The sequence below is a fragment of the Schistocerca gregaria genome, chromosome 3 (assembly GCF_023897955.1).
Source record: "Schistocerca gregaria isolate iqSchGreg1 chromosome 3, iqSchGreg1.2, whole genome shotgun sequence".
Classification (NCBI taxonomy): domain Eukaryota; kingdom Metazoa; phylum Arthropoda; class Insecta; order Orthoptera; family Acrididae; genus Schistocerca; species Schistocerca gregaria.
Window position 1 is genome coordinate 859,431,888 of NC_064922.1, and position 17,095 is coordinate 859,448,982.

General features: G+C 44.8%; 1 protein-coding gene across 1 annotated transcript in view; it reads left to right on the top strand.

The window, feature by feature from the left end:
* Positions 1-17,095, top strand: part of LOC126355632 (cGMP-specific 3',5'-cyclic phosphodiesterase) — a gene marked incomplete at its 3' end in the record, with an annotated part of 1,336,169 nt that overhangs the window by 880,863 nt on the left and 438,211 nt on the right. Inside the window, exon 6 of the mRNA XM_050005998.1 lies at positions 13,127-13,362. Coding sequence (XP_049861955.1) covers positions 13,127-13,362 — 236 coding nt within the window. The remainder of the gene's footprint in view (positions 1-13,126; positions 13,363-17,095) is intronic.

Sequence of the window (17,095 nt, forward strand, 5' to 3'; positions counted from 1 at the left end):
AGGTCATTTATAAATATTGTGGAAAGAAATGGTCCCATAACACTCCCCTGTCTCACGCTGGAGGTTACGACTCAGTCTTACAAATTTTATAAAGTAATGTTTCTTCTCTTCATCATAAACCACTATTATCGTGTAACTGGTGGGCAGTTAGAAAATTTTATAACCAACACAGATACAAAAATGGGAGGTAGATAGCAAAAGGTTGAGTACGGCTGTCATAACTGTTTCCAAGTGTTGTAGCCTGTAGCTAGTATAAGACCTCTTGAAACATGTATGCCCTAATGAATGTAGTGTTGAACATGAAGGCATCTTGGTTTATGTATGAGAGGGCTCCATGCCCTAATCGTGCAAGGGTAAATAAATAAGTACCAGAACACGTTGTAAAGTACGGTGAACAAGCGGATGTAGTTCTAGTGCAAGCCCGAAGCCGCTGGAAACGAAAGAAATTCGTGGTTAAACTAATTAAAACACGGTTGCTCGTTCATACAGGAAATTAAGGCCGTTAATTCAGGGCCGCAGTGAATGGGGCAATTTCAGCGTCCGGCATCGGGCTGAGGCTGCCGGTGGCTGTGATTACAACAACACGGCGCTGCAGACCTCCCCCCCCCTCTCCCCCCTCCCCCCCCCCTTCTGTATTGGTAAACACCTCGTTAGCCTGACCCGCCGTCCAGCTGCGCACGTCGCTTCGTTAAAGATGCAACAGCCGCTTTCACGCGCGAATTCATGAATTACTAACAATTACGAAATTAATGCAACGCGTAGCTGCTTTGCCCTTTTATGTTTTCGTAACTCGAAAGGATAACTACTCTGCACAACACGAATAAAGGGTCTACCTTTGCAACGTGCAAGATAGGAATTTAGCCCGAAGGTCACTACAACCTTCCTCCGTAAATTGGAAAACGTACTTCGCTGATGATATCTAATAACAACCAAAATTGCTAGCACTAACAAAAGACCTAGCGAGGTGGCGCAGTTATTACTACACTGGACTCACATTCGGCAGGACGACGGTTTAAACCCGCGTCTGGCCATTCTGATTTAAGTTTGCTGACATTTCTCTATATCGCTTCGGGCAAATGCCGGGATGGTTCCTTCGAAATGGCAGACTTCCTTCCCCATCCTTACCTAATCGGATGGCACCGATGACTTCGCTGTTTGGTTCCCTCCCCCAAACAACCAACCCATCAGTAATAAAGAAATAAAAACAGTGTCGTTAACGTAACAGGACTTTCGCTCTGTTCGAATCCTTGGGGCAAAAGAGACGCTGTCCTAGCGAAACCCTGTGTTGCAAAACCTAAACAACTTTATTCGAGGAACAGTAAGAGAGCATTATGCTGCCAACATCTCGTATCATAAGTAGGGATCGAGTGGAAAAGATAAGAGTTCAAGTGTTCAAATGTGTGTGAGTTCCTAGGGGACTAAACTGCTGAGGTCATCGGTCCCTAGACTTACACACTACTAAAACTAACTTATTCTAAGAAGAACACACACCCATGGCCCAGGTAGGACTCGACCTTCTGGCGGGAAGAGCCTCGCAATCACAGACATGGCGCCTCCAACCGCGCGGCCACTCCTCTCGGCAAAAGATAAGAGTAACTGAATAGAACAGGAAATAAAATCGATAATACTAGTGTGATATGCCCTTCACCATGCTCTGTTCCGTGGATTGCGATGTAATCGTGTATACACTGAACAGCCAAAGAAATTGGTACACGTACCTAATATCGTGTAGGGCCTCAGCGAGCTAGCATAAGTGCCGCAACACGATCTGACATGGACAAGACTAATGTCTGAAGGGGTGCTGGAAGGAACTGACACCATGAATCCAGCAGGACTGTCCATAAATCCATAAGAGTACGAGGGCTGTAGATCTCTTCTGAGCACCACGTTGCGAGGCATCCCAGATACGCTCAGTAATGTGCATCTCTGGGGAGTTTGGCGGCCAGTAGAAGTGTTTAAACAGAGAAGAGTGTTCGTGAAGCCACTCGGCAACAATTCTGGACGTGTGAGGTGTCGCATCGTTCTCCTGGAATTGACCAAATCCGACGGAATGCACAGTGAACACGAATTGATGCAGGTGATCAGACATGTACGTGTCACCTCTCAGAGTTGTATCTAGACCTATCACTGATCACATATCACTCCAACTCCACACGACCCATACCATTGCAGAGTGTTCACCAGCTTGAAATGTCCCCAGCTAACATGCACGGACCATGGATACATGAGGACGTTTCCATACCCGTACACTTCCATCCGCTCGATACAATTTGAAACGAGACTCGTCCGACCAGGTTACAAGTTTCCAGTCATCAACAGTCTAATGTCGGTGTTGACGGACCCCAGTGACGTGTAAAGCTTTGTGTCCTACAGTCATTGACACTACAAGAGTGGGCTTTCGGCTCCGAAAGCCCACATCGAATATGTTTGGCTCTAATGGTTCAAATGGCTCTGAGTACTATGGGACTTAACATCTTAGGTCATCAGTCCCCTAGAACGTAGAACAACTTAAACCTAACTAACCTAAGGACATCACACACATCCATGCCCGAGGCAGGATTCGAACCTGCGACCGTAGCAGTCCCGCGGTTCCGGACTGCAGCGCCTAGAACCATACGGCCACCGCACAATATGTTTCGTTGAGTGATTCACAAGCTGACACTCATTGATGGTCCACCATTGAAATTTGCAGCAGCTTGCGGAAGGCTTGCAATTCTGGCACGCCGAATGATTCTCTTCAGTCGTCGTTGCTCTCTTCTTACAGGATCTTTTTCGGTCCGCAGCGATGTCGGAGATTTTATGTTTTACCGGATTCCTGATATTCACGGTACAAAAAAATGGTTCAAATGGCTCTGAGCACTATGGGACTTAACATCTGAGGTCATGAGTCCCCTAGAACTTAGAACTATTTAAACCTAACCTAACGACATTGCACACATCCATGCCCGAGGCAGGATTCGAACCTGCGACCGTAGCGGGTTCACGGTACACTCGTACATTGTCGTACGGGAAAATCCCCACTTCATCGCTATCTCGATGTTGCTGTGTCTCAACGCTCGTACGCCGAGTATAACACCGCGTTGAAACTCACTTAAATCTTAATAACTTGCCATTGTAGCAGCAGTGACCTATCTGACAACTGCGCCAGGCGTTGCCGAGCACAGAGCTGCATTCTGCCTGTTTGTATATTTCTGTATTTGAACACGCATACCTATACCAGAAGAATGCTGAAGATTAAATGGGTAGATCACATAACTAATGAGGAAGTATTGAATAGGATTGGGGAGAAGAGAAGTTTGTGCCACAACTTGACCAGAAGAAGGGATCGGTTGGTAGGACATGTTCTGAGGCATCGAGGGATCACCAATTTAGTATTGGAGGGCACAGTGGAGGGTAAAAATCGTAGAGGGAGACCAAGAAATGAATACAGTAAGCGGATTCAGAAGGACGTAGGTTGCAGTAGGTACTGGGAGATGAAGAATCTTGCACAGGATAGAGTAGCATGGAGAGCTGCATCAAACCAGTCTCAGGTCTGAAAACCACAACAACAACAACAACCTATACCAGTTTCTTTCGCTCTTCTGTGTATGTAGATAAATAGCACGGGTTCCTCGTCGTAGGTCGTTCAGCTCTGTACTGCCTTCACGCTCCTCTCGTCTGGGGATAGCCTTCCGCTGCCCCGTCGGTACACAGCGGATCGGTGTGACCGCTCGCTACTTGTTGGGTAGACGAGGTGACGTCAGAGAGAGCAGCAGCAGTCTGGCCTCCTTTCTAACGGGCCGCCGCAGGCCGGCAGACTCGGGAGGCGGGGGGCGTGATCCCCGGATCAGCCACCGCCGCCTCCGGCGTGATTACCGGGGGCGGCCGCCTCCGCTTTACTGCCCCATAAAACAGGTGGATGGGCCTCCCCTCTGCCCCGCTAGTTAGCCGCTCCGCTGCGGCGCCCAAACGCCGCTCCTGCTGCTGCTGCTGGCTCACTCCAAAAGTTCGCCGCCCTTATCACCGGCGCCACAAAATTATCTTCACTCGCCTCTTTACGTCACGCCAGCACGCTGCTCCCTCACTCTTCTCACGAAGACAAAGCAATTCGCTACGTCTCAATTGCTTTCATTGGGGATCACTCTGTCAGCCGCCAATACCTCCTTCGTACTGATTCTTGGGAATGCAGGAGGACGACGTAGGTTATCTTCAAAGAGAAACAGTCCCGACATTTAAAATAAAATGATATTTATTAAATAAGAAAATGTTCAAATACAGCTTCTTTTTCTGAAATGTCCAGCACAGTTAAAAAGTCTTAACATCGCCCGAACAGGCCATGATGGCCCAACAGTACCGACCGGCCGCCGTGTCATCCTCAGTCCGCGGGCGATACTGGATCCGGATATAGTGGATCGCGTGGTCAGTACACCTCTCTCCCGGCCGTTTGTCAGTTTACGAGTCCGGAGCCGCTACCTCTCTATCAAGTAGCTCGTCAGTTTGCCTGAGAAGGGCTAAGTGTACCCTACTTGCCAACAGCACTCGGCAAACCGGATGTGTTGTGACTGACAATTAGCAATTTTTCACAAACACAACTTTTATTGATGTAAGTTCACAAGGGTGATGACTGAACAACAAACGAAAGATAGTAACAACGACGCCAGTAAAAGTCTCCTAATTGAGGAAAACAAAAGTTCACTTCTAATTTTCCCCAAAGGTTCGTGGTAACACACACACACTAGCAACAGTCCAATTCAGAGACGAAGACGTAATCTTCAACGGTCGCAGTACACTAGGTCGGCATCCGGCATGAACTGAACTGCGGGGCTCGTTCTAGCCCCTAAAGAGCTGTCTCCAACGGATCAGGTTTTCGCGTAGTGATATTTCCTGTAGGCCGTGGCTCGAGCTCCCCCTGCAGGAAGTAGTGCTCGGAATCTCTGTTTGCATTACCTTGTATGTAAATGCCGGCCGGGGTGGCCGAGTGGTTCTAGGCGCTTCAGTCTGGAACCGCGTGACCGCTACCGTCGCAGGTTCGAATCCTGCCTCGGGCATGGATGTGTGTGATGTCCTTAGGTTAGTTAGGTTTAAGTAGTTCTAAGTTCTAGGGGACTGATGACCACAGATGTTAAGACCCATAGTGCTCAGAGCCATTCGAACCTTTTTTTTTTTTTTTTTTTTTTTTTTTTACGCCTCGACAGGGCCCTTCAGCACCGATATTGGATTGTTGAAAACTGGAAACGTGTTGCCTGCTCGGCCGGGTCTCGTTTCAAATTATATCGATCGGATGGACATGTATGGGTATGGACGCAACCTCCTGAATCCATGGACCCTGCGCATCAACATGGGACTGTTCAAGCTGGTGGCGGCTCTGTAATGGTGTGGGGCTTGTGCATTTGGAGTAATATGGGACCCTTACTACGTTTAGATACGACTCTGACAGGTTAGTCGTACGTAAGCATCCTGTCTGGTCACCTGCATTCATTCGTGTCCATTGTACACTGCGACGGATTTGGGCAATTCCAGCAGAACAATGCGACAGCCCAAACGTCCCGAATTGCTAGAGAGCGGCTCCAGGAACACTCTTCTCAGTTTAAACACTTGAGGTCCACCAAACTCCCCAGACATGAACATTATTGAGCATAATTGGGATGCTTTGCAATGTGCTCTTCAGAAGGGATTTCCACCCCCTCATACTCTTACGGATTTATGGACAGCCCTGCAGGATTCATGGTGACAGTTTCCTCCAGCACTACTTCAGACATTAGTCGAGTCCATGCCACGTCGTGTTGCGGCACTTCTGCGTGCTCGGAGGAGTCCTACAAGATGTTAGACGGGTGTATCAGTTTCTTTGGCTCTTCAGTGTATTTCGGACACTGTGTACTGCCACCAAACAAGAAACTTCAGCGTAGTGGAAATCTCTTCATCCACGTGCTCTCTGTGTTCTGCATATGCATATACACACATACTCTGCGAGTCAATTGTCAGTGCATGGTGCAAGGAACATCGTACCAGTATTAGCGATTATCTTTTTTTCCCATTCGCTTATTGGACTGGGGAGAAATGACTGTTTACATTTTTCTGTACACACCGTCATCAGTCTTATCCTATTCTCACAATCCGAAAGCAAGGTATACGACGGTTACAGCAGAATTCCCTCACTGCCCTTACCGAGTACTTGTTCTCTATATTAACCCAACAAGTTTTCACCAGTGAATAACATCGTCTTTCTTCCAAAAATTATCGCTCAACTTTTGCGAACATTTCTGTACGACTTTCGTATGACCTGTATAAACATGTTATGATTGTAGCAAAGCGTCTCTGAATTAGTTCGATGTCTTCCGTCATGCCTACTTGATCAGGACATATAAGTCTACAATAAATGGCGCGTTTCTTTTCAAAATTCAATATTTTCCAAAGCATTATACGTACAACTTTGACTGATGCATAACTATAACCGTAAATTCACTGAGTTAGCATTGTGCTCAACAGTTGGCGTTATGAGTGCAGTGCCATGGTATAATGGCGGCAAAGCAAGAGAATGAACATTAAAGTTGATACTGAGCAAGGAAGAAACCTTCCATTTATATGGGAAGGTTAATCGGCACAGTGAGAGAGTACGGTGTGTGTGACAAAAGTAGGGAGACTGACAACACCGTGAGAGATCTGGCAACGCTGTATTGTTCCGACTTGCATACCCAGGTGCATACATCCGATCCAGATGCTCAGTGCGAGTTTCTGCTACGTGCAGCTGTCTTTTGACCTTTTATAGCGTAATCAGTGAAGTTTTGTTTTTGTTGTGCTACGAAGGAGGAACAGTGGAATTTAGAGTACCGTTATGCCATCAAGTTTTGTGTTAAACTTGAGCAGACCTTGAGGGCATTCTTCAAAAAGTTGAAAGATGCCTATGCGGAACATTCCTTGTCAAGAGAACAAACTTTCTACTGGCAAAAATCATTTTTGAAACGCCGATAACACGATGAAAATGAACCTCGCTCAGCAAAACCTTTAACTTCAGAAACCAACGGAAACGTCGAGCGTATACATCCCCTTGTGAGATCAAACCGACGTTTAACAATATGGTTGATGTGTAACTTGTTAAACACTTTCACTGTTCATCGAATTCTGTCCGAAGTTTTCCACGTGTGAAAGATTTGCGCCAAGTGCACGAAAAACTCAGAACCGAACAGAGCAGTCGAAGAACCGTGTGCGTTGATCTTCCTGAGAGGTTTGCCAAAGACCACAAATGGGTTAGTCGTGTGACCACAGGTGATGAATCCCGGATTTTTTAGTACCAGCCTACGATCCTGAGACAAAGCTGCAAAGCGAGGAATGGCACACTGAAACATCTCCTCGACCTAAAAAAATTCGAATGAGGAAATCAAAGTTCAAAACATTGCTTATTTGGTTTTTTCACAATAAGGGCATCGTGCGGAAGGAATTTGTTCTTCGAATACAAATTGTCAGCCAATTGTTTTACGAAGATGTTGCCGAACGGTGGAGGAACAGGGTGAAGCCAGTGAGACCGGACATTGCAAAATAGTGGTTAGTACATCGCGATAACGCTCCATGTCACAGAGCCACTTCCATCACGGGATTTTTTATCTCAAAAAGCATTTCTGTTATTCTACCGTCCTCCTAGTCACCTGATCTCAGTCCCCGTGACTTTTTCTTTTCCCAATATTGAAAAATGTCTTAAAAGGATGTGATTTTTGGTATTCCGGAGAACGTTCAATAGAATGTGACCGACATTTTAAAGGTCCTACGAGCTGGATCCTTTCAGTGCTGCTACCAAGACTGGCAACGACGACTCTGGCGTTGTCGAAGGAAACTACTTTGAATGGACCAATATTGTTGTTTGAAGAAATTAAAAACTTTGGTAGATAAAAAATTTGTGTCATTCCTTTTCTCACGCACCTCGCATAGGGCTCTGAAAACGGTCATCATATTGTGGTACATGGTTGGTTTGGGGGACGTGACCAAACAGCGAGGTCGTCTGTGGTGGATGGACGAGATTCGCCGCGTGTTAATGTTTTTTGTGGAATATGACAGATGAAGCTGCATGGGTCATTTTCCTTCTCTAAAAAGACAGTGACGGATACATCTTACACCGGTATGTGGCAGTTGTGGTTGTTTCCACAACTGACTGCTGATTCCGAGGATTGCACCTTGCAAAAAGACGGGACACGCCCTCATTGGAGTATCGATGTTCGTCGCTACCTAAACTTCTGCATCGCTGGAGTGAATACTGTGGTGAAAATGATGACGCCCTGTTCCCTTGGCCCCCGCCAGGTCGCGTGACCTAACGCCTTGTGACTTTTTTTCCTTTTAGGGTACAGTAACAACTGTGCTTTACATAGCCCCACTGCCAAGAACACTGGAATAGGTCAGACACAGTATCAGTGCTGCTGTGATGGCCACTGACAGGATGTTGCCGCATAAGATATGGAACGAACTTGAGTACCGACTGAACATGTGTGGTGTGACCAGGGGAGCACGTACAGAATATTCGTAGAGTTCAAAATACAATGCCTGCTGAGTTTACAGTTCTATTCGGTCATTAATTATATTTCTAAATGTTATATTTTGGAAAATATAGAGCTCTGAAAGCGAGTGTATCATTTATATTAGACCTCTACATTACGCAATGTCTTATGGAATTGTACTCCAGTGTAACTCATCTTTAAGAAAAAAAAATTTCATTACACAAAGACGGGTTATAGGAACAATATGTGGTATTCCCGCAAGTTCATCCTACAGACATCTTCATAAGGCATTAGGCATCCTGACTGTCGCTTCACAGTGCATGTATTACCTCTCGAATTTTATTCTAAACTGGCCTAGCACCCGTTGCTTTGCTCACGTGGAATGTATGGTCAGCACATTTTTTTTTTTCTTTTTCTTTAATCGAATTTTTGTATTGTTCATAAATTGCATTGTCTTCTAAACTTTTCAGGCTAATTAAGGCCTTAGAAGCATGGTCTTTTTCGAATGTACTTCTCGCCAGAAAGTGATTCTGATAGGTGGTGTCCAAGGTTTTTGTTTTCTCGTGGACAATACTAGATTAATTAAAGTGTGGACAGAGGCATTTGGACAGTCATTCATCCCACACTTCGTACGTGAACAGAACAGGAAGAAGCCCCAATAACTTCTATAGTGCGAAGTAAACCCCGCCATGCGCTTATCGGTGATTTGCAGAGTATTAGCAGGCTCAACAAGATAAACTATTATTAAACTAAACTACAGGTTAAATAGTTCAATATCTAAAATGTTTATTTGCGTGGCCATTCTCCGCAGCAAGTACAGAAATACTTGTTATGTAAATAAAACCGCATTTTCTTGCTGCAGCTTAATTTCATTTTTCCCACGTACAACATTTGATGCCAGATACAGAGAACACATGAGAGCCTTGAAGTATGGGACAAACCACTGCTTATTTGCAGAACACCTATGAGAACGTAATCACAAACCAACCACTAGAGAAGAAGACATGAAACAATTGGAATTGACAATAAAAAACACCTCCTAACCCTGCAAGGAAATTTCCACATACAGAAAACCAAAGCAGAAAGGAAAACCGTGTCTAGCACACATGCCAAACAATTCATTGCTTACACTAACAGTTAAAATAATACAATAACACTACAAAACAGGATTATTATCATAATAATAATAATAATAATAATAATACCCAACACCTTTTACCTTTTCACTCATTTGTTCATGAGCACCTCCACAGAACATTTAAACCAAAACTCAAATCAACTGATTACCAGACGTTTCAAGTACTTTCTAACAGCTATTACATTCATTTTCAAGACTCTACAACTGAAACCACGAACAGTCGACGCCACACGCATATACACACATACACATACACACACACACAGAGAGATATAAACATGATATGATGAATAGAAGTTAGTTTAAAACATATACTTCGTAAGGTTGGCAACATGTAGGTAAACAAATCAAAGAGGAAACGTAAATGAATTTACAATATTTACCTTAGTAAAAACATAGTGTTCTAAGAAATAGTTATATCGAGTGGCAAAAGAATAATAGTACCCCACAAGAAAGGAGAAACATGGGGACCACTGAAAAAGTTTGGAATGCGAAATTGTGCTTACGTGTCGGTAATAAATGGGTAGTGCGGCCTCCAGACCAGACGAGAGGAAACGCATATAACGGTAAACTGGAAGCAGTAACTTATTTACATAAAAAAAACGAGACGTTGTAGCGTTGCTCTTGGGGGGGGGGGGGGGGGCGAAAAGAAAAAGAATTGTTATTTTTATAACTTTTGAAAAATTACGAAAAAGTTAATATTTTGGTGGGCCACTTGGCAACAGAATCAGGGATTGATTACACTATTATAACAACACACGTTGAGCATTAAATACCTGAATAAGAGCAGCAGATTGATTTATTTTAGACCGTTCGGAAGAAACATTATCATTTCTGTGCATTTTTATAGTCGCGATGTAGTCATACCCGAAACAACACTAACAACACTAAGGGAGCAGAAGATTTATAGACTTTAAAAGAAATGCAACACTACACAATTTAAAAAAAAGTTGATTCAGAAATAATGGGAAAACGCTAATGTTCCTTCTGTGTCATACTGCATTCGGCCCATCAGCGTGATCGTAATCTCTGGTGATGAACTAACACAAAACAACTATCATTCAAGTAAATTAGGAGATGGAAATCATCAAGGTTAATTTACTAAAATAAGCACACTTATCTTTAACACACGTTTTTTTATTGCTATGTACCTTTTCATATTAAATTACAATAGATGACCATCGTGGTTAAATACTTTATATGTAACAGTCAAAATGCCCTCTTGACGCTGTCTGTTCGTAAGCAGTTACAAGAAACCACATGTTTTCTGTTTACTATTAAAAACAGTCTTGATCACAATTTATTTACCAAGGTGATCGGTTTCGACCACTACTGTGGTCATCTTCAGACCATTGAGTGGGAACCTCTTTCTGTTGGAGAATTTAGTAGTGATTATCCAACAGAAAGAGGTCCCCACTCAATGGTCTGAAGATGACCACAGTAGTGGTCGAAACCGGTCACCTTGGTATATAAATTGTGGTCAAGACTGTTTTTAATAGTTAACAGTTTTCAATAGTAATTTCCCATAATGTATTCAAAAGTAAAACATGTTTTCTGATTTGAAAAATACCAATTAGCACATTTATTGAATATTTTCACATAAAATATAAAATACCGATGCGGAACGCAGCAAGTCTGCGTCCACATTTCATGGAATACAAACAGTAAGAGGTGAGGCGCCCAATGGCTCATTTGCCTTGAAACAACAGAATTCTTTTTTATGTCCTTAATCGATACATGTACACAGAGATTTACAGGCACCGCGAAAGAACGGCAAAGATAAAGAATAATAGATTCTGTCGCTGCTATGCGATGGTTCATTTCTTTTACTTTACAATTGTTCGATAACGTTATGCCATCAGGCATTTACTATTGAGCGTATATTAATGTTAGTGAGGCGAAAATTACTAATATTACAACGTCAACTGTTTGATAATCTAAAAATAACAAAACTGCATCTTTATAGGTCCCACTGAAGATGCCTTAGAGCAAGAAAAAGGCGAAACCCGTCTGGGAAAAATAAATTAGGTTGCAGCAAAAAACGGCCGTTGTATTTACAAAGAAGCAGTTCCAGTAGTTGAGTAATAGCGCCACTTGGTTCTTGTGTAATGGTGCAATCCCGTTGTGTAGCTGCAGCTTCCAACTGACAGGGTGACCAAGTCCAGCAGAGCCCTCAGCACTTCAGAGCCCCGCTGATAGATGAGCGACTGACCGGCGCCCCCTGGCTACACTGTACTGATTATGCTTCTCCATTACGGATATTTTAGAACCGTGACTGTATATAGAATATAAATAAGTTATACAAAACTGCAACCAGTCAGTTTTTGAATAATTCCGTTCTGTTTCATGAACCGGGTTTCGAGCCTTCATCTTCAGATAGTTTCATGAAGTTGCATCATTATTGCTAGCGTAATGCTTGGTGCTGGCTCTATGACAAAAAGATGGAACACACTTTAATGTATCGCCATGACTATAGCTCATCTATCGATATGGATGTAAATTGTTTTTTACTTACTGCGATAGTATAGTCGCCTTTTTTCGGTTAGTGTCCATCTGTCTGCCTCCATTTTGATTTCCAGTTGTATCACTACACACACTTCCACACAAACTACATTAATCACACTCTGACAGCGAGACTTTTTCAGCATCCACCATGGGCTTTACAACTGTTGCTTTAACAAAAAAAATGTTCAAATGGGTGTGAAATTTTATGGGACTTAACTGCTAAGGTCATCAGTCCCTAAGCTTACACACTACTTAACCTAAAGTATCCTAATGACAAACACACACACTCATGCCCAAGGAAGAACTTCCGCCGGGATCAGACGCACAGTCCATGACTGCAGCGCCTGAGACCACTCGGCTAATCCCGCGCGGCTGTTTGTAACAAAGACCTTGACAGAAAGATATGGCATAGGCCTACTTTGCACAGAGATGTAATTTGTTCTTCTTTATATGTATGAAGGTCATATAAGAGCAAATACTTTTCTGATTAACATATTTGTTCTGATATCGACCTTAAGAGCAAATTGCATCTCTGTGCAAAGTAGGCCTATGCTATATCTTTCTGTCAAGATCTTTGTTACAAGCATCATTTGTAAAGCGCATGCTGGATGCTGAAAAAGTCTCGCTGTCAGAGTGTGATTAATATAGTTTGTGTGGAAGTATGTGTAGTGATACAGCAACTGGAAATCAAAATAGAGGCAGACAGATGGACACTAACCGAAAAAAGCCGGCTATACTATTGCAGTAAGTAAAAAACTAAATTTGCATATATATTGACAGATAAGCTATAGTCATGGCGATATATTACAGTGTGTTCCATCTTTTTGTCCTAGAGCCAGCACCCAGCATTATGCTAGCAGTAATCATGCAACTTCCTGCAACTATCTGAAGATGAACCTGAAAAGGGTCGAAACCGGTTCATAAAGTAAGAAAATAATTACTGAAAAAAGTGACTGGTTTGCAGTTTTGTATAACTTAATTACATTATACTGTACTGTACTGTGCTGCACTGTGCTGCCCGCAGGCCTGTGGCGATGGGCCCGAGGCGCCAGCAGCTGGGCCTGCTGGACGAGAGCGAGCTCTTCATGGAGCTGATCCGCGACGTCGCCAACGAGCTGGACATCGACGTGCTGTGCCACAAGATCCTGGTGAACGTGGGCCTGCTGACGCACGCCGACCGCGGCAGCCTCTTCCTGGCGCGCGGGCCGCGCGACGCGCGCTACCTGGTGGCCAAGCTGTTCGACGTCACCGTAGATACGGGTGGGTACAGTACTATAGCCAGCCCGGCCTGGCAGTGCGCTCTGCGGATGCGCGGCAGAAGCGCTCCTACCGGTGAGGCACCTCTTCTGCAGCCTGCTGAGTGTATACATACTGCACGTACTTCAGGTCTCCGCTGTTGTTATAAGACACTATAAGTTGTTGTTGTTGTTGTCGTGGTCTTCACTCCTGAGACTGGTTTGATGCAGCTCACCATGCTACTCTATCCTGTGCAAGCTTCTTCATCTCCCAGTACCTCTGCAACCTACATCCTTCTGAATCTGCTTAGTGTATTCATCTCTTGGTCTTCCTCTACGATTTTTACCCTCCATGCTGCCCTCCAATGCTAAATTTGTGATCCCTTGATGCCTCAGAACATGTCCTGCCAACCGGTCCCTTCTTCTTGTCAAGTTGTGCCACAAACTCCTCTTCTCCTCAATTCTATTCAGTACCTGCTCTTTGGTTATGTGATCTACCCATCTAATCTTCAGCATTCTTCTGTAGCACCACATTTCGAAAGCTTCTATTCTTTTCATGTCCAGACTATTTATCGTCCATGTTTCACTTCCATACATGGCTACACTCCATACAAATACTTTCAGAAACGACTTCCTGACACTTAAATCTATACTCGATGTTAACAAATTTCTCTTCTTCAGAAACTCTTTCCTTGCCATTGCCAGTCTACATTTTATATCCTCTCTACTTCGACCACCATCAGTTATCTTGCACCCCAAACAGCAAAACTCCTTTACTACTTTGTCTCATTCCCTAATCTAATTCCCTGAGCACCACCTGACTTAATTCGACTACATTCCATTATCCTCGTTTTGCTTTTGTTGATGTTCATGTTATATCCTCCTCTCAAGACAATCTCCATTCCGTTCAACTGCTCTTCCAAGTCCTTTGCGGTCTCTGACAGAATTACAATGTCATCGGCGAACCTCAAAGTTTTTATTTCTTCTCCCTGGATTTTAATACCTACTCCAAATTTTTCTTTTGTTTCCTTCACTGCTTGCTCAATATACAGATTGAATGACATCAGGGAGAGGCTACAACCCTGTCTCACTCCCTTCCCAACCACTGCTTCCCTTTCATGCCCTTCGACTCTTATAACTGCCATCTGGTTTCTGTACCAATTGTAAATAGCCTTTCGCTCCCTGTATTTTACCCCTGCCACCTTTAAAATTTGAAAGAGAGTATTCCAGTCAACATTGTCAAAAGCTTTCCCTAAGTCTACAAATGCTAGAAACGTAGGTTTGCCTTTCCTTAATCTTTCTTCTAAGATAAGTTGTAGAGTCAGTATTGCCTCACGTGTTCCAACATTTCTACGGAAGCCAAACTGATCTTCCCCGAGGTCGGCTTCTACTAGTTTTACCATTCGTCTGTAAAGAATTCGTGTTAGTATTTTTCAGCTGTGACTTATTAAACTGATAGTTTGGTAATTTTCACATCTGTGAACACCTGCTTTCTTTGGGATTGGAATTATTATATTCTTCTTGAAGTCTGAGGGTATTTCGCCTGTCTCATACATCTTGCTCACCAGATGGTAGAGTTTTGTCAGGAATGGCTCTCTCAAGGCCGTCAGTAGTTCTAATGGAATAATGTCCACTCCCGAGGCCTTGTTTCGACTCAGGTCTATAAGACGCACTTCAATCTTTACACATTTTTTTAAAAAGCAATAACAATTTTACCATTTTTATTATTACATTGTAAAGCCAGACTAAAAAAGTTCTTATCAATCTCAATGAAGTTCTTAAGCAGACCTGTAACTAAAATGCTATTTTATTTTATTTGAATGACAACCAGTTTCGGTGTTTCACTGCGCTATCTTCAGAACCTACACTCCTGGAAATGGAAAAAAGAACACATTGACACCGGTGTGTCAGACCCACCATACTTGCTCCCGACACTGCGAGAGGGCTGTACAAGCAATGATCACACGCACGGCACAGCGGACACACCAGGAACCGCGGTGTTGGCCGTCGAATGGCGCTAGCTGCGCAGCATTTGTGCACCGCCGCCGTCAGTGTCAGCCAGTTTGCCGTGGCATACGGAGCTCCATCGCAGTCTTTAACACTGGTAGCATGCCGCGACAGCGTGGACGTGAACCGTATGTGCAGTTGACGGACTTTGAGCGAGGGCGTATAGTGGGCATGCGGGAGGCCGGGTGGACGTACCGCCGAATCGCTCAACACGTGGGGCGTGAGGTCTCCACAGTACATCGATGTTGTCGCCAGTGGTCGGCGGAAGGTGCACGTGCCCATCGACCTGTGACCGGACCGCAGCGACGCACGGATGCACGCCAAGACCGTAGGATCATACGCAGTGCCGTAGGGGACCGCACCGCCACTTCCCAGCAAATTAGGGACACTGTTGCTCCTGGGGTATCGGCGAGGACCATTCGCAAATGTCTCCATGAAGCTGGGCTACGGTCCCGCACACCGTTAGGCCGTCCTCCGCTCACGCCCCAACATCGTTCAGCCCGCCTCCAGTGGTGTCGCGACAGGCGTGAATGGAGGGACGAATGGAGACGTGTCGTCTTCAGCGATTAGAGTCGCTTCTGCCTTGGTGCCAATGATGGTCGTATGCGTGTTTGGCGCCGTGCAGGTGAGCGCCACAATCAGGACTGCATACGACCGAGGCACACAGGGCCAACGCCCGGCATCATGGTGTGGGGAGCGATCTCCTACACTGGCCGTACACCTCTGGTGATCGTCGAGGGGACACTGAATAGTGCACGGTACATCCAAACCGTCATCGAACCCATCGTTCTACCATTCCTAGACCGGCAAGAGAACTTGCTGTTCCAACAGGACAATGCACGTCCGCATGTATCCCGTGCCACCCAACGTGCTCTAGAAGGTGTAAGTCAACTACCCTGGCCAGCAAGATCTCCGGATCTGTCCCCCATTGAGCATGTTTGGGACTGGATGAAGCGTCGTCTCACGCGGTCTGCACGTCCAGCACGAACGCTGGTGCAAGTGAGTCGCCAGGTGGAAATGGCATGGCAAGCCGTTCCACAGGATTACATCCAGCTTCTCTACGATCGTATCCATGGGGGAATAGCAGCCTACATTGCTGCGAAAGGTGGATATACACTGTACTAGTGCCGACATTGTGCATGCTCTGTTGCCTGTGTCTATGTGCCTGTGGTTCTGTCAGTGTGATCATGTGATGTATCTGACCCCAGGAATGTGTCAATAAAGTTTCCCCTTCCTGGGACAATGAATTCACGGTGTTCTTATTTCAATTTCCAGGAGTGTATATGCACGTCTCAAAATAAACGATGATGCCACACAGTGCTATGTATCTGACAAACTTAAAACTTCGTTAACTGATTTGCACGGGGAAAGAGCAGGGCGAGAGAAAATATGGATTCCAATTACTGTCATCGAAACAAGAGAACGAGCACACAATTCAACCTTAATCAGAATGGTGTCGAGAATTTAGCCTAAGACAGACGTGACGAAGAGTTCGCTATATGGAAAGAATTTGGTACGAAGAACTGGGACTGCTAAGCAGCTCTGATCACGAACTAACTAACGCTGCTCCAGCAAATATTGCACTGCGTCTCACCAAAATTGCCTCGTGGCACAGCTGCAGAAGGAGTCCGTACCGTCCAACAGCATCCCAAATGCGTCCAGACTGCAGTTCGTCCCGACCTTCAACTGCCTCGTTCCCTCCTCTATACCTGCGAGAGTACAGAGAGGCGCCGGCCGCGGTGGTCACGCGG